The 18,066-nt window shown below is 38.6% G+C and overlaps 2 protein-coding genes across 4 annotated transcripts; both read left to right on the top strand.

Annotated features, from left to right (window-relative positions):
- The first annotated feature begins 5,578 nt into the window (after positions 1-5,578).
- On the top strand, positions 5,579-9,803 carry LOC148084281 (NXPE family member 3-like). Its single transcript, XM_087786067.1, has 6 exons — positions 5,579-5,668; positions 6,555-6,881; positions 6,955-7,253; positions 8,210-8,280; positions 8,986-9,192; positions 9,256-9,803. Exons 1-6 carry the CDS (start codon positions 5,579-5,581, stop codon positions 9,801-9,803), a joined length of 1,542 nt encoding a protein of 513 aa, XP_087642193.1.
- Positions 9,804-13,021: 3,218 nt separating this feature from the next.
- Positions 13,022-16,365, top strand: rergla (RERG/RAS-like a). 3 transcript variants are annotated; one of them, XM_087787377.1, is made up of 5 exons: positions 13,022-13,154; positions 13,220-13,294; positions 14,248-14,321; positions 15,721-15,831; positions 15,930-16,365. In XM_087787377.1, the coding sequence occupies exons 1-5, from the start codon at positions 13,058-13,060 to the stop codon at positions 16,122-16,124; spliced, it is 552 nt and encodes a 183-aa protein (XP_087643503.1). In that variant the 5' UTR covers positions 13,022-13,057; the 3' UTR covers positions 16,125-16,365. The 3 variants fall into 3 exon arrangements, with proteins under 3 accessions (XP_087643503.1, XP_087643501.1, XP_087643502.1); XM_087787375.1 differs by having other exon boundaries at positions 15,721-15,863; XM_087787376.1 differs by having other exon boundaries at positions 13,023-13,154; positions 13,238-13,294; positions 15,721-15,863.
- The last annotated feature ends 1,701 nt before the right edge of the window (positions 16,366-18,066 follow it).

Here is an 18,066-nt window from a genome sequence, read left to right as displayed (position 1 = left end):
TGAAACACCTGCCAACGGTAAAGTCCCGTAAAGCTGCCTTCACGTGCAGTGGGAAATGACGCGATTCATGGAAATCGGTGGACTGCAAATAAAAACACCTCCGTGAGTATAGATTGATAAATGGTTATCAGAATAACTCTTAAAAGAAGCTTCTGCGCAGAAGAAGATAATCTTTTTAATATTTTTTTTATATGTTCACGTGTTCTTTAAATAATCAGTAAACGGATTAAAAATGCGTGAAGTAAAGTCGTTGACATTTTCCTACCGGCAGAGGGCGCCGTCATACATTTTAACTAGTGGAACGTATGACTTCCAGCGGCGCAACTTTCTATTTTAGTCGTCAAAACATTCAGTAATAATACATGGATTTTGTAAAAAATGTATTTGTTACTATTGTTATTTAAATATACAATACGATGTAAGAATAATAACGAGAAAACTGTAATTAATAAGTACATTACAAATGGTGAAAAATTCGATTTTAACTTTATTAAATAAAAAATGTACGGGTCACATATGAGCGAATATGTTATTATAATTATAATTCCTCGTCTCTCCAGCGTGTCCTGGGTCTCCCTTGTGGTGTACATGTGGAACATGCCTCCTGACTACCAGTCAGCCATCCAGGAGGCATAATAAACTTTTTTTAATTACTCTATGATGGGAAACAAACAGCCACAGTGACGACTGTGATCAACTGCTACTGGATGGATATGTTTTCCATGAACCACTGCAGTGCATTGTGGGCGATATACAGCTCTGAAGTGAACACCAATGTATCCTCCATGTGTTGAATTTGTACTTTTGAAAGAAATAAAGAATCTTTTTCTTATTTTTCAATCAATGCAGACACTTTATTTAAAACACTGTATTTTAAATTTTGCATTTACTATTTGTTTTACATTTATTTGTGTATAAAATTCAGGATGATCCGTGAATAAATCAGAATGAATAAACAAATCTGAAAAAACAAGACCACGTTGTTCATGGCAAGAACAAACTGTAGCTTCCAAGAAAAAAAGCAGTGTCTGCAGACAGGCCACATTTAAAGACATGACAAGACGTAAAATAAATGGTAATGAGCATAAATCAGTGTGACAGAGGAAAAGTGTGGGCCTTTGTGACCCAACCCTGGATGAAGTGGAAAATGACGAGGGTCAGTTTATCTTCTTCAAATATTATTACAACGTTACATTCTTCTTGGTTTTATAAGTATACACATATATCTAGATGGATGTGTGTGTGTGTGTGTGTAGGTGTGTGTCTATGAACTTTTCACTCAAGTCCTGTTCATCAGTGACATGTTGTGAGGCAACTTTAGAATCAGATTTTCAAATATAGAACCCAAGAAACGTAGTTTTTTCAATGAGTTTAGCTAATTAACTAGTGGTTGCGTCATAGCTCAGCAGCATTCTTCACACAGACACACGTAAGAAACGGAAAAATAAGAAAAATAATGTTTGCACACTGTTCTAGTCACACATTACCAGGTGCTCATTTGTAACGGCTGGAGAAACTTGACAACTTGAAACATATAACTAAACATAGCTCCACCCTTTATTTAACGTCTCAACAACATGACTTCGATCGTTCGTCTCAGTGACCGGGTCGCTCAACATTAGAGTTACAATTGCACAAAGACAGGTGAGGCTCAGCTCGTCGCTGCCTCGCCTCTGGTTTAAACTCGGGAAAATCACATCAGTTACAAATATTACATTTACATTAGTGGATATCAAAAGTAGTGATGGGATGATGAAGCTTCATGAAGCAGTGTCATGTTGTTTAGAGGTCAGTAGGTGGCGCCATCAGTTTAAAAATTATGTTTCATTAGAACAGTTGTTCAAAACAAAGGCAAAAAGAGAAGAGACCGCCATCTAGTGGACTCTGAGAATAATGACACTGCTTCATGAAGCTTCATTGGATCATCACTAATTAAAACACACTAGCAAACCGTAAACAATTGTTTATGCATCTACAAATATTTATGTGAAAATATAAGCCCAAAGTAAAAAAGTAAGACAAAATTGTTAATTTAATTCTGAAATATTGTTCCTACGACATAAACTTGTACAGAGATGGAGCCTAAATGATGAAAGTAATAAAAGGAGACAGTCAGAGTATAAAAGAAAATTAATAAAACAACTAACAGCTCAAGAGTCTTTTATTTTACATTATCACTTTTTTTCCTGGAGAATAAAGTTGCGTTTTTTAAACAACCCATTCATTTATGAAGTATTTTACTTCACAATTATTTGGAAAGTAAATATTCATCTCTGTAACAACATTATGGTCTGTAATAGTTCTGTGTAAATATTCTGACGTTTAATAAAATACAATGTTAGATCTCTTTCTAGTCCAACAAATCGTAGAAAGGGAGGTAGTACATTTCCTAATAATGTATTTTATTGTGGCTAATATCAAAATATATAAATATATTTAAAAAATCATTTGTCATTTTAGTCACCAATCATTTTTTTGTTACCATGCCATTCACAACTAGTTCAATATTTTTTGGCCCCTTATCACCCCCGTGAGCAGACTCAATGTTAAAAGAATCATTTCATCACGATTGTTTGCATTTAACCCGGAACTCTGTTAGTCAGTGATGTCACTGGATTAAGTGAGAGACGCACTAGACTGGCAGGAGGTTTGATGCTGGAGGCTACAGACGAGTTCTCTCAGACTTTCTTAGGTAAGTGAAACAATTTCATCCGACGTATGTTATGGCAGCATTGATCATTTATCAGTATTTGTTGGTGATTTTTTGGTTAAATTATATATTTGATTATGACGTCATTATCAGTGCCAGTTAAACATAACATCAAACAAGAAGAAAAATGGCAGAAAATGTGTCAATAAAAAAAAAAGAAAGTTGAACAGACAGAGTGTTAGTAAGAAGAGAGAAAGAAAGATAAGGAGACCAATAATGAATATAATATAGTGGGAGATTCAGAGGAAAAGGTGGAAGAGCTGCAGGTTTCATATGATGAAAATATTGATATGCTTCAGTGTGTTATTTTGTTTCTTTTTTATTATTATTTGTAAAACTGTTGGATGGATATTTCGGATATTTCTTTCATATTTAAATAAATTGCAGTAAACCTATTGATGTTACATGATTTTTTTTTTTAATTAAATAAATATGTGGCCTTTCATTCTATATGCTACAAAGATGTCAGCACGTCCAGAAATGGTTCAGGTTAATGGAAACGGAGTTTAAGGTCATCCAGGGCTGGAATATTCTGCCATTGACTCCACCCGTGGTTTTGAATGAATGAATAAAGTAAATGTTACGTCATTCACAATAAATGTTTTAATCATTAAAGCTTTATTGTTTTAATATCATTTTTTACTTGCGTTCAAACTAGTCTAAAACTGCCTCAGGAGGAGATTAGAAAATATCGCTCACACATGTTTGTTATTCACTTGAAATTGTTCAAAGGCGGTGCATAAGTTGTCATGGATATAAATATACTAGTAATATATGAATTTTAACAATAATAGTAAGTAAGTAATAAGTAGTAATTAGTAAAGCGCCTTTCTTGACCAGGAGACATTGAGACATTGAGCAGTGGGGGCAGAACTAGGTAAGCTTTTCGCTTCTCCCGCTTTCCCTTTCAGACATGTACTGTATTATTTGAACCAAGATGAAATGTGATTATGATGTTATAAACTTATACACGTTTATTCTGCTCGTTTTTACATCGATTCCTTTGTTCAAGATCAGTAAAAGTTGTTACTTAACACATTGTTAAGAAAATGATTACCTACAATTTTTAAATCCTTAAAAAAAAAATAAAGATTTAATCATGTGTACTTCGTTACCTCTTCAAAATTGTGCTGGTCCTTCATATGCAATATGTAGTTTAAGAGGTATCTTGATGAGTGGTTATTAGAAACATACAACAACTTCTTCTCTGTTCTTCTTTAAGGCAGAAGAACCTGAAGAACCTTGAATCATGAAGAAATACATGATCGCTTGCATGAACGGGGTCATATTCTTGATTTTCCTGAGGATCGGGTTTTGGATTCTGTTGTCACTGAACCAAGAAAGCAACAAGGTAAATGTCACAAAACATGTTTTGATTATATTGATTGAATGAAATGATATTGTTAACAATATAAGGAGGAACCTTCGTTGGCGTGCTAGGATCCGAAAGTAGGCGAACCCCTCTAGCATCCCATATAGGAGAGCTTGTAATCTTTTTTCAAAGTCTATGGATTCTCCATCATCAATACCGGGAGTCTCCACCTCCAAGGGACTCGTTCTATAAACAATGCGGGGCGTAATTACAGCTGGCTGGATTTCAGACGAGGGATAACTTCATAAAGTAATAAGTTCAAAGCATGGTCATGATGAGGGACTCACTGCATCTGGGGGAGGAGAGCTAACCCTTGTGTTGTCTCTGGGTCGATGTGACCCGATGGCCCGAAAACAAATGTGTCATCCTTGACCCAGAGAGAACACAAAGGTTCAGGGTAAGATTTTGGCCTCGGCGCAATAAAATAATTTTCAGTTTAGAGTGTAGTGTTACGTTAGCAGTTGGTAGTATCACAGGACAGAACTCTCTTATCTGTCTTCTCAAGCTAGGGTGTATTCCTCCGCACACCCTGGTTTCCTACCGAACTCGCTAGATTTTAATCTGTGCATGACCAGTTCATCTACATTTGTGCCGCGCTACAGGCTGGCCTCCTGTCCAGGGTGTCCTCCAACTCTTGCCCGAGATAAGCCAGGATGGCTCCCGTCATGTGTCGAAATGCACAGTTCATCCCGAGGACAGGCTGGAGAACATGTTCAGTGGCTCGCAATAGTATTCTTGAACTTTTCCACATTTTGTCACATTGCACGCCACGAACATGAATATATCTTATTAGAATTTAATGTGAAAGACCAAAACAAGGTGACACACAATTATGAATTACAAAGAAAATTATACGTGATTTAAAAAATGTTCACAAATACAAAACTGAAGTGCAGTGCAGTGTGCAAAAGTATTCAGCCATTACTTTGTGGAGCCGTCTTTTGCTGCAAATAAAGCTGCAAATCTTTTGGTGTATGTCTCTACCAGATTTGCACATCCAGAGACTGAGATTTTTGCCCATGCTTCTTTGCAAAACAACTCAAGAATAGAGATCAGATTAGATAGAGAGCGTTTTTATGAAATGGTAGTTTTCAGATCTTGCCACAGATTCTCGATGGGATTTAGGTCTGGACTTTGACTGGGTTCATTCTAACACATGAAGATGTTTGGTTTTAAACCATTCCATCGTAGCCCTGGCTTTATGTTGAGGGTCGTTGTCCTGCTGGAAGGTGAACCTCTGGTTTTCTTCCAAGACTGCCCTGTATTTGGCTCCATCCATCTTCCCATCAACTCTGACCAACTGTCCCTGCTGAAGAGAAGCCACCCCAGAGCATCTTGCTACCACCACCATACTTGACAGTGTTCACATACATAACATTTTGCATTTAGGCCAAAAAGTTTAATTTTGGTCTCATCTGACCAGAGCACCTTCTTCCACATGTTTGCTGTGTGCTTCACATGGTTTCTGGCAAACCGTTAAAGGTTTTCTTTTAACAATGGCTTGCTTCTTGTCACTCTTCCATGAAGGCCAGATTTGTGGGGTGCACCTGAGTTGTGGATCTCTGCAGTTGGTCCAGGGTCACCACGTAAGTTCAGGTGGACGGCCGTGTCTTGGTAGCTTTGCAGTCGTGCCAGACTCTTTCCATTCCCAGATCATGGATTAAACAGTTGCTCTGTGAGATGTTCAAAGCTTGGAAAAATGTTTTTTATAGCCTAACCCTGCTTTAAACATCTCCACAACTTAATCTCTGATCTATCTGGTGTGTTCCTTGGACTTCATGGTCCTGTATGCTCCCAAATATTCTCTCAATAAACCTCTGAGGCCGTCACAGAACCGCTTTATTTGTACTGAGAGATTACTGAGTAATTAGGTTAGATTACACAAGGGTGGATCTATTCAGCCATTAGGTCAACATTCTGTCATTCAGTCATCAACGCCTGAAGGCAATTATTTGCACTGGATTACTTCTGCACTTATTAGTTTTTTCATTTGTGAAAACAAATTATATAATTATAATTATCCTTGTAATTCACAATTGTGTGACACCTTGTTTTGGTCTTTCACATTAAATTACATATATAAGATATATTAATGTTCGTGGCTTGTAATGTGATAAAATGTGGAAAAGTTCAAGGGGTACGACTACTTTTGCAAGCCACTGTATATTCAGGGAAGTAGTCTCATTTAAGTGGTCGAGGATGGATGGAAGTAGCTACATGACGCAATGAATCAATATTCAAAATGAATTGCAACTCGGTCGATATATTGTTTCAAAGGTGAATTACCTCCATTTTTCTCTTGTCAAGAGTAAAAAAAAAATCTAATCTCCACATTTATTTTTCTTTTAGGGACAGAATTTTGCAAACCCACTGACAACAAAGAATAAAACCAAAAATATTGTTCTTCCCAAAAATACTCATAATACAACAGGAAATGTTGGTTCTTGCACATTTTCACTTTCCTCTGCCCAGTATTCCCTCAAAGAGCAACTCATTTTGGACTCAATAGCTTGGCCTCAAACACCTCTCACGCTCGGCAATAAGTCCACTGACGCTCTTGCCAGTAGTTTTACTATCGACAGAGGAAGTCAAGGGTGGCGTGTTGGGGACGAGCTGGCGGTGAGAATTACGATGATGAACTCTCCGGGCGACCCTAAGAAGACGGGAGGTGATGTCATAGTAGCCCGGATGTTGAACAAGAATCTCAAGGCTGGTGTAGCCGGACACGTCATCGATCATGAAAACGGCTCCTACACAGCCTCGCTTCCTCTACTCTGGGCCGGCAGTGCCTACATCGAGGTGAGGCCATGAAAACCTCTTTAACTTGAGCGTGAAAGTCTTCGATCTGTGTTTAATCTTTCGGTTCCGACAGGTGATTCTTCTCCACCCCAGCGAGGCGGTCGCGGTCTTAAGACGACTGAACCAGGACAATCCAGACAGAGTTTACTTCAAAAGTATTTTCCGCCTGAAATCCGTCTCCGAAAAGACGACGTGCAACTACTGCCTGCGACCCGCCAACATGCCAGTGTGCGACTTCACCGACGTCCACAAAGGGGAGCCGTGGTTCTGCTACAAGCCAAAACATCTGGGCTGTGAAACCAGAATCAGCCATTCTTCAGGAGGATTTCTGTTTATAAGTTTACACACTGGTGAAAATAATCTTTTCAAAAAGTGAGCTTGGATATCTGTGTTACGATACACATTTTCAATCTACAGCAGGGGTGGGCAATTAAAATTCTTCAAGGGCCACATTCAATTATGTGAATGTTGTTAGGGGCCGTCAAGCAAAAAGAAAGAAGAGAAAATCCATTAAAAAAAAAGGACATTCGTCATAAGGCTGTGACTTTTATTAAGCTAAATAAGCTGCAATTTTATTCTTGTATATATAGCTTTTTTTTTTTAAAACATTTCTTCAACTAACTTTAAAAACATATTTTGAGGGATTAATATATACTTAAAAAAATTACACGCAAAAAGGAGGGGAAAAGTACATTAGTGTTGTAATGTGAAAATGTTAATCTATAATAAATACAAAAAACATTTTTTAATGCATTAGAACAATTTGTACATGATCATACTTTTATATTACGAGGGCCGCATAAATACAGTCAAAGGGCCACACTTTGCCCGGGTCTGATCTACAATAATGTATGAACACAACTTTCATGACTCAGCAACTTCACAAACGGGGTGTTGTTTTGGTCACCAATTAAAAAATAAATAAACATTTTTAGTTAAATATTAAATCTCATCTGATCAAGTATTATTTAACCCTCGTGTTATCTCTGGGTCAAGGTGACCCGAAAGCCGAAAAAAAATGTGTTTGTGGTATCCCTTGTGTTGCCGGAGAGGTCGTTCACCTTGACCCAGAGACAACACAAGGGATACCACAAACACTTTTGTTTTTCGGGCCGTTGGGTCTTTTCAAACGTATTTGATTTTGTCGATATATCCGTCACAGTGCCACCCCTCAGAATTCCCTGCACATTCTTTATACCCCGAATTTTTTTTTTAGCATAAAACACATTTTTCCACAAAATTTCCCTTAGACCTTGTTTATACTTGATTTACATTCAGCATATATATATATATTGATACATTTCCTGATCCGTGTGTAATGGTTTCAGCGACGTCACCATGAAAGTGAGACTCAGCTCTGAAGGACCAGCGTTTGTGAACGTGTCGCCACAAGAGAAAGGTAACTGGAGTGGAAATGATTTAACACTGGTGATGGTCTGATGAAGCGTCATGAAGCAGTGTCACGTTGTTTACAAATGATGTGATGTTTCATTAGAACAGATGAAAATAGTGCAGAGACCGCTATCTAGTGGACTCTGAAAATAATGATACTGCTTCATGAAGCTTCATCAGACCAGCACTAGTTAACGCAGCTATGCTGATGACACACAGCTTTACATAGACATTGTTATTTTACTGGTTTTCAAACACCTTCATGGTATTCCTTTGTATCTCATTGGCTTTGACCAACAGACTCTTCAGGTCTTTTGACTGTTTTTTCCCAACAATATATATATGACGAGTCATCATTTCACGGTTATGTCAATCGTCTTTGGAACAGTCCAAGCGTAGAAAGTGCGGCAACGACTGTTACATATCTTTTAAATCTGGCTTTTAGCTGATTTAACCCGTGTACTCTTGTTCCAGAAGTACTTTCCTAATACCTCATGTGAAGTAGTCTCTATTATTGATTGGTTGAAATTCAATTAGAGTTTTTTTTATTGCTTTTATTGTGTTTTTACTGGTTTAATCTTAGGTCCGAAATATTTCATTCAAGGTATGTTCTGCTTATGCTATTTTTAATAAATTATATAAATATAAAATCTATCATGAGTTTGATTGTCACATAGATATTTTAACCATCTAATTAAATGTTCTTCTTTAGGTCGATCACAACTACACAAAACCAGCGACAACTTTGGACATTCTGGGTTTTACGTCAACGACGAGTGGCGGGCCCTGGAGGGGACCACAGTTCAGCATTTTAACAACTCGTCTGCCATGGGTGAATGTCTACATGGAAAGAAGATCTACATGTACGGAGATTCCACCATCAGGCAGTGGTACAGTTACCTCGTTGCTCAGCTACCAGGTACTTCACCATTTATAAAATGTGACGACAAACATTGTTTCTTAATGTTTCATTTTATTTAAGGTCTCCTAAACTTTAACTTCCACAACGGCCCGAAGACTGGACCTTACATGGCGACTGACTATGGAAACAACATCATAGTGAACTATCGCCCTCATGGCGTTCCCATTCGTATCGATAGTATCTCGGTCAGAGAGGTTCCTTATATTGCGAATGAGCTCGACGCCCTTGAGGGGGGACCGAACACAGTCGTCATTTTGGGGATCTGGGCTCACTTTGGTTCGTTTCCCGATATAGTGTACCTCAGACGCCTGCACAGCATTCGCAAGGCAGTCGTAGAACTGCTGAGCAGGTCCCCGAGCACCCTGGTTGTAATCCGGAATGGGAATATAAAAGAACTGTCCGTGCATAAAGCAGTTTTCAACAGCGACTGGACCACTATGCAGCATAATAAGATACTTCAGGCCGTCTTCCGAGGCGTGAATGTTCGTTGGGTGGACGCCTGGGAGATGGCGTTGGCACACAGTGCGACTTTTCAGCTTCATCCTTTACCGCCTATAGTCAAGAACATGGTTGACGTGGTCTTGTCCTACATCTGTCCTGTAAAGTGACAGTAGGTGTTTCTGATTGACTCTGTTTGGTTGAGCATTGGTACAGAAATATTGCTTTTGTTTTACGGAGAACTGTTTTTTCATAGTTTGGCCGGGGGTGCGACTTATACTCTGGAGCGACTTATGTGTGAAATTATCAACACATTATTACCGGTATATCATTTCACATGTTATTTTCCCACTAAACCGCAAGAGGGCGCTCTAGGCCTGTGTTGATAATTTCGACATAGAAGAGGAAGCGCCGCGTCTTCTACCTCCGGAATTAGCGGAGTTGTTTAAACGTGACACTGATGATGAAGATTTCATTGGATTTTAATCATTTGGAGTTATGGATGGTTACGGATGGTTTGGTAAACTTCTTAGCATGTTATTTATGCTAGAGTTATCTGAATAACTCTTAATATGTTATGTTAATACCAGGCACGTTCTCAGTTGTGTCATGTAACGTAAGCATACCGTACAATTATTCAGCCTGTTGTTGCCTCTATTCAATTTTTTATTTTAAATTGCCTTTCAAGATGACATGTCTGTTCTTGGTGTTGGTGGTAGTCAAATAAATTTCCCCAAAAAATGCGACTTATATGTGTTTTTTCCTTCTTTATTATGCATTTTATGGCTGGAGCGACTTGTACTCCGGAGCGACTTATAGTGCGGAAAATACGGTATGTAAGTTGAATATTTACTCTCCATCCATCCATCCATCCATCCATCCATCCATCCATCCATCCATCCATCCATCCATCCATCCATCCATCCATCCATCCATCCATCCATCCATCCATCCATCCATCCATCCATCCATCCATCCATCCATCCATCCATCCATCCATCCATCCATCCATCCATCCATCCATCCATCCATCCATCCATCCATCCATCCATCCATCCATCCATCCATCCATCCATCCATCCATCCATCCATCCATCCATCTATCCATCCATCTATCTATTTCAAATTCTAAGGAGAAAGTCTTGCAGGGGTTTACTACAGTAGGATGAGTTTTTTTTTACTTATTATTCTATATTTATTTAACTGTGTGTGTCACCATTTGATAAAATATATATATATATTTGGCTTTATAACCAATAGCTGTCAAGTCTAACATTTCTTTAAAACTATTTTAAGATAGTTTCCATCAACAGCAGTCTGGCATCACCCGTCAGAGTTGGAGACTTCTGGCCTCTGAGGCTAAATATCGCAGCCGAGAGCTTCTTCCGGTTAACAGAGACTAAAGTGCTTTTAGCACCAAAGTACAAACACAACTTGTATGTTTCATGGAAAAGATTGAGATAAAGCAGGGAATTACATAACTGTCGGACCAGCTGATCCCAAGTCTGATATCAGTGGTATAAACAGCCTCCTTTCTCATGTTTGTAGAAGGCGATAAAGCGAGCGGAGGAAATAGTTTTCTTAAAATAATGTCTGATAAAGAGGAAAAATGTATGATTTTACGGCTGACGTTGCCTCCTCACACGAGAAGCAAATGAAAGCCTGTTCAGAGTAGAACAGAAGGAAAGAGAAGACAAGCTCAGAAGAATATGCCAACGGTGTACTGATAAGACGTGCTGTACGTTTTTAAATAAAACATTTTTTTCTCAAGTGTTTTCATAGTCAAGATAAACTGCCACAGAAATACCTCCCACTGAAGCGCTTTCATAGCAGTGGGTGGGTGACGGTGGTTTTACTCATTTCCATCAGACCAATTTTTTGAATACTTTACAAACAAAACATGACACACCTAGCAAATATGGAGGAAATTAATTGTTCTAATACGTTCAGTTAGACACAATATATAATATATGAAACAATGTTGTTTATCATTCAAAAAGTCAGGAAGAAACCTCCAAAAATGTACTTTCTTAGTTGGTCTTTGTTTTCTCACTCAAATTTTGCGGAGCAATACCTGACAATGACGGTCTCGCATATTATGGTGTGTAAAAAATAGTGACCGGTGTTATTTTTTCAGTCTTCCCTGAGAAAGCTTAACAAAGTCACAGTGCGTTATGAGCCGCCTTAAGGAAGTCGATTGCCTGCTCCTGACGATACAGTCCAACCAAAACCAGACCAAGTAGGTGAGAAACTAAGCAAAAACAAGTCGTTCATCATTAAACCAACCTTTGTGATTATACTTCGAATCCAAAGGGTGGAAGACGAGGTGTACACGTGTGACCAAATCTACTTAAGATTATCCACAGTATGAAGTCACGATCGGTTCATTGCTTTTCTTCTAGCCGTCTATTTCACCGCTGGTTTCACGGTGGTTGAGTCTGTCCCAGCTTCTCAGGGTGAGAGGCAGGAGAACCCAGCAGTGTCTGAAGAACTTCATAAGGCGTGAAAAGATAGACCATCATTCGCACTGAACAAATGAGAATCAGTAATTCAGTGGGAGGAAACCAGAGTCCTCGGTCAAATCCACACATGGGAAACACAACACATGGTGAAAATCTGTCTGAGGATCACGAAGCTCTGGGACTGAAGTTTGCATTTCGACGCTCAGTTCTCTGTTGACGTCTCAGTTCCTCACATCAAGAGTGTCTGGGGTTCCATCTGTTGGTACCGACGTCCAAACTCAGACTTTAACAGAGCGAGTGGGCGACCAATGACGCTCGACTCAAGTGACTCATCCAACTGTGAAAACAACAAACAGCATGATTTGGGATGATGGGAATTATTTGTCCCCTTACACCAAGTACATAAAAATTGTCATAATCAAAATTATTTGACGGTGTTGTTAATTCTCTCTGTCGAATTGCCATTTAGATGCTTTTAGAGGCAACAACACCTACATTTTTAATACTGTTAAGTGTTTTACTGTCTTGTTTTTATCGTCTTTAGCTTGTTTTTGTCTATATCCCGTGACATTTTTATTCCTGCAGGCTTTTCCTGGATTTTTTTTGGAACTCCTGTGTTGTTCTCGGCGTTATCTTGATCTTTTAAGTCTATATTTTATTGAGTATTATTTTGATTGTTGAAGCACTTTCTGAGCCTTGTCTAGAAAAACCCTCTTTAAATATAATTTACTTACTTACTTAAAACTGTAGCAACTTAAGATTTGTTGACCAAATGTAAAGTTCAATACAAATAAAATGTATTACTATCATTAATTTCCTCTTCATTTCAGTGCGACGTTATAAAATAAACATGAGTGGAAGGACACGCCCCCCCGCCCCGCGGATGCTGACCCTCGGGTCCGCTCGTGCATCCTCGGCAGTGCTCGTGCGGCTCCTGCTCTGACTGAGGGCTCAGAGATAACATGACGTTCCACAGACATCTGCGCTCGCATCGCACCGTCGACGACACGATCGAGACGAAGATCGCGGTGCTGGGCAGTGCAGGGGTCGGTAAATCAGGTAGGAGGGTCGAGGGTTCGAATGCTTTATGGAGAAGTTTATTTTCGTCCTTCATTGTTGAGAAGAAAGTTCGTGTGTTGCAGCTCTGATCGTTCGCTTCTTGACCAGGAGGTTCATCGGCGAGTATTCTTCTTCTGCAGGTAACTCGTTGTGTGTCAGTCTTTTAACACGTGCATGACTTGAAGAGAACATATGAATATTTACATTTAAATTAATTTAAAAGACAATCCGGGTGTTCTGACATAAATAATTTGGGGGTTAAAATATCTGTTAATGTACTGTCATGACTGCAATATATCCGTTTTCTTTGTGCATATAAATCCAAAACATTTCACATTTAATCTGAATTTATATATTGAAAATCAGTAATAATATGCATTTTACTTTAGAATATTTATTCTGAGCTTTACTGCATTTGCTGCTTCCAATGAAAAATCTTATATTTTATGAATCGATTTTTAAACTGTACCAAAGTTCAATTTGATCAGAGAAGCAATACTTTAACTGAAGTAAAATATTTAAGAAACCACTCTTTTGGCCAAAGACTACAAAAAACAAACATGCAACTTCTATTTTTAATAGTTTTAATTTGAAATAATATTACACACATAGTATTCCGTTTCTGAATAAAAACCGGCTCAGTTATTCATTATATTCCAGGTGAAAGTTGTATTGAATTGTTGCTATGGAAACGGATGAGCAAACGACTATGGATATATATTTTGTAGGTTCTAACACGAGGTCTCAGTGCAGATATCACCCATCTCTTGTTCAGGGAACAGTTACGACTCCTTTACCCGTAACAGTGATTTTACTTTCAGAGCTCAATAGAGCTTTGTTCAAGTAATCTTGCGTTCATCTCCACATTCAGGTTCAGTGACTAAATGATGCATTTTCTCTTCGACCTTGGTCACATGAATGGATCCCTTTGTCCCCCCGAAAACACACCACTGATCCCGGTGATGTTGAACTCGCTGACATCAGGGGTTCATTTCTGACATGAAGAAAGCAAGGATCAGTTTTACTGCTGGTGCTCCTCACGTCTTGTCCACTTCTTCTCCTGACCTTTGTTTGTTTTCTCTCCGCACGGCAGAATGTATTTACAGGAAGCGTCTGGCAGTGGACGGGAGGCAAATGAACCTAGAACTCTATGAGCCCTGTTCTCAGGTCAGTTCCACTGAAAAAATATGTCCTTCATAAACTGACGGCCTTAAAATGCAGCTAATGTTAAAACCCAACTCTTTGACTCACTAACATGTTTCAAATGTTGAAGTCTTCGTCTCCAAGATGTAGTGAGTCCTTCATCATGACCATGTCTTGAAGTTAGTACTTTATAAAGTACTCCCCCGTCACAAATCTTGGCAAACGAGAGGTTACGAGTGGAGTCCATTATGACATAATAATAAGCTAAGTCACTTGGACAAACCTCGATGTTTGACCAATCACAGCAGAGTGGGCGCGGTTATGAAATAATAATAATGAAATCATTTATTTCGGTTACGGTACAAAAAACACATAAATTAAATGTTCTCATCACAAATGGTAAACAAGATTTAATCTCCAGAAAAACAGTTTCGGTGGGCGGGGCTTAAGCACATTTTCTAATGTAAATATTTCAATAAAAACAGAGTTTTGTAGAAATCAGACGCATACGGATGATACAATAGAGTCCAACATCTATTAAAGACACACTTTAATCAACACATTAATTGAACTTTAAATTTTTCAAGATAAAAGCGAATGCAATAAAAAAATTTTAACATGAAACATGAGGGGTCTAAATGAAAGTTTCCTTTTTATCAATTTCCCCATTTATCTTCCTGGTAAAATACTTGACATACTTTAGTCATGATGGAAATTAATAAAATCGCCGTCTCCCACTCACTGCCATTATAGTGATTCAGTCACATGACCCACTAAAGTCTTGCAGTAAAAATAAACCCTTGATGGAACCGCTGGTGCGCCATTTTGTGAGTCGAGCCTATTCTTTACTTTGACTTACATTTGCCGTTTTTATTTATTTCCCGTTTCATGCGTCATATCAAGCAGTAGTGATAAAAAGAAAACATCGACGTGAAACTTTTTTAAGGTTTATGGTTCACAGACAGAAAGATACTTTGTTTTAATTCAAGCAGATATGCTTACAATGCTAGTATTAGCCTAACATTAATAAAATGCTAACTGGAGATGCAAACTTCTTTATGTATTCTTTCTATTTGAGCTTATTTTCCTCATACTGGCCGAAACGAAACTGAATTACTACACTTGATTTACATACATGTTGCTATGCTGACTAGTGATGGTCTGATGAAGCTTCCGGAAGCAGTGTCATGTTGTTTAGAGGTCAGTAGGTGGCGCCATCAGTTTAAAAATTATCTGATGTTCCATTAGAACAGTTGTTCAAAATTAGGAAAATAGTGCAGAGACCGCCATCTAGTGGACAAAATAATGACACTGTTTTATGAAGCTTCATCAGACCAGCCCTAGTGCTAACTGAGGCTAGCTAGCCATGACAGAATACTTCCCCCACATTCATTTTTACTGTTTGTCTGGGCTTCTGTTTCAGTCCAGTAAGTTCTCCCCGGGCGACCTGATCCACTGGGCCGACGGTTTCATTGTGGTCTACGACATCAGCGACCGCTCGTCCTTCCTCGCCGCCAAAGCCGCCGTCCACCAGGTCAGACAACTTCACCTGAAGTTTACCAAAAGGTAAATTCAATCTTAGAAACACGACCTCACAACACCAAGACTGAGTATTTCTCTTCTCACCTCCAGGGACTCGGAGTGCGTCGTCTTCCTGGTGGGCAACAAGCAGGACTTGGGTCACGTCAGGGAGGTCACGAGGGAGGAGGGTCAGTGTCTCGGCAACGAACTTCGCTGCCAGTTCTACGAGCTGTCAGCGGCGGAGCAGTACCAGGAGGTGGCGCTCATCTTCTCCAAGATGGTGCACGGCACCGGTGCCGGCGGTAGAGCTAAGGAGTGCAGGAGACGCCCCAGCGGGTCCAAGTCCATGGCCAAACTCATCAACAACGTGTTCGGCAAGAGGAGGAAGTCGGTGTGAGACGACTTTGTGTTTAATGTTAGGATCCTGTGTTTACTTCTGTAACACAAACTGTACTTTCACTGTGACTCCTTTGTTTCTTTGACTCTTCTTTGACGTGTTCGCTCAGAGCTGCTCTATGAGCTCCACCCTGTGCATTATAAATACAGTTTTTTTACCAAACATTCCAAACTATCATTGTATTCGGATTTCACAAGGTCAGGTCGAGGGGGCAGCTGCTGAAGCTAAGAAGCTCATAGATGCACTTATGCTTGAAATTTTGAAATTGCATTGGAAATAAAAGGTTGACCAAAATTAAAAGTAATGAAGAGGGACAATATCACGTAATAAATCAATTAAAAGAGTGTAATATAATAATTAAAAAAGAGTTGTATAAAAATGAAAATCAACTTCCATGACAAGCTGACCATAAAACAACAGTAAAGGTGTTTTTTTTGATTATTTTTAAAAAAAATACAAAGTAATAAGAAATATTTTATAACAAATAAAAAAAGCTTTTTTAATGTTAAAGGATAAACCAAAAAAAAAGTGATGAAAAAATGTATTCATTACAAAAACATGACAAGGATCATAAAAAAGATGACTATGTATAAAAATATATAATAATAATAATAATAATAATACATATATATATATATTTGCAAAACAAAATCCAAAAATAATTAACACTTAAAAAAGTTCCATAAGTCTAAGGGAGAAAAATAGTTATTTGAAAATGTTAAATAAAACGAAGCAGACTTTATAAAAAACACTTGCAAGGGTTCGTGATTATGGACATTCGATCGCCAGCTGCTGTAAAACTTGCTGAATTGATGGAGGGATTCGAGCGTTACTTGATCCTGCCGCGACCTTTACCTCCGACCTCCTGAATATGAATTCTGTCTTGACTTGCTTTAGAGAAAACTAGTGAACTTCAATAGATGAAAAACACAATTGCAATCACGCTCCGTCCATATGATAACTAGTGATGGTTTTATGAAGCTTCATGAAGCAGTGTAATTATTTTCAGAGTCCACTAGATGGCGTTCTCTGCACTATTTTTCTTTTACTTGAACAACTGTTCTAAAGAAACATCATTTTTAAACTGATGGCGCCACCTACTGACCTCTAAACGACATGACACTGCTTCATGAACCCATCACTAGTTAAAATTGAATTCTTCGTATCTGCACAAATTCTCAACATTTTAAACAGATAGTGTTGCTGGAAGATTTGAAAATCCATTTCTACAGTCACCGTGTGTGTTAATCCTGAAGTTAAATGATAAAGATCGACGATGGTCGTGAAAAGAAAACAGCAACAAACTCTTGACAATCAAATCAAGTAGAAGACGACAAACATTTAACACACATTATCTTAAACTTCAAGATACACATTTATTTTCTCACAAACATTTGAATGTGTCCGCTCATTATTATTAAATTGATTAAAATATCTTTCCTCATCTGAGATGAGGAAAAAAAACATCAATTCAACAAAGGATTTTCTTTGTTTTTTGCCCTATAATCCATGGTTAAGAATTTTCAAATAAGTAACATAATACCGTCGGAGATGTTTGGTTCCTTAAACCCAGGAAGACGAAGGTCTCTCTGACCCACATGTGGTTCTGGTCAGACCCTGATGAGTCCGGCCTCAAAGTACGACTTCCCCGAGTCTTTAAAGCTGCCGGATCTGCATCCTAATCCTCTCAAAATCCCTCCATCCTGCTTCAACTAGTTCTGATCCGAATCAAGATCCAGCAGAAGCTTCAGGACTGATTCCTCAACACCTGTGCGGGTCAGGTATGATGAGGATGAAGACGGATGGATGATTTGACGAACATTCTTAGGCTTTATCTTCTCAACTCGAATC

The sequence above is a fragment of the Callionymus lyra genome, chromosome 3, assembly GCF_982586985.1.
Source record: "Callionymus lyra chromosome 3, fCalLyr1.hap1.1, whole genome shotgun sequence".
NCBI classification, from domain to species: domain Eukaryota; kingdom Metazoa; phylum Chordata; class Actinopteri; order Syngnathiformes; family Callionymidae; genus Callionymus; species Callionymus lyra.
This window is presented reverse-complemented; position numbering and strand designations above follow the sequence as displayed.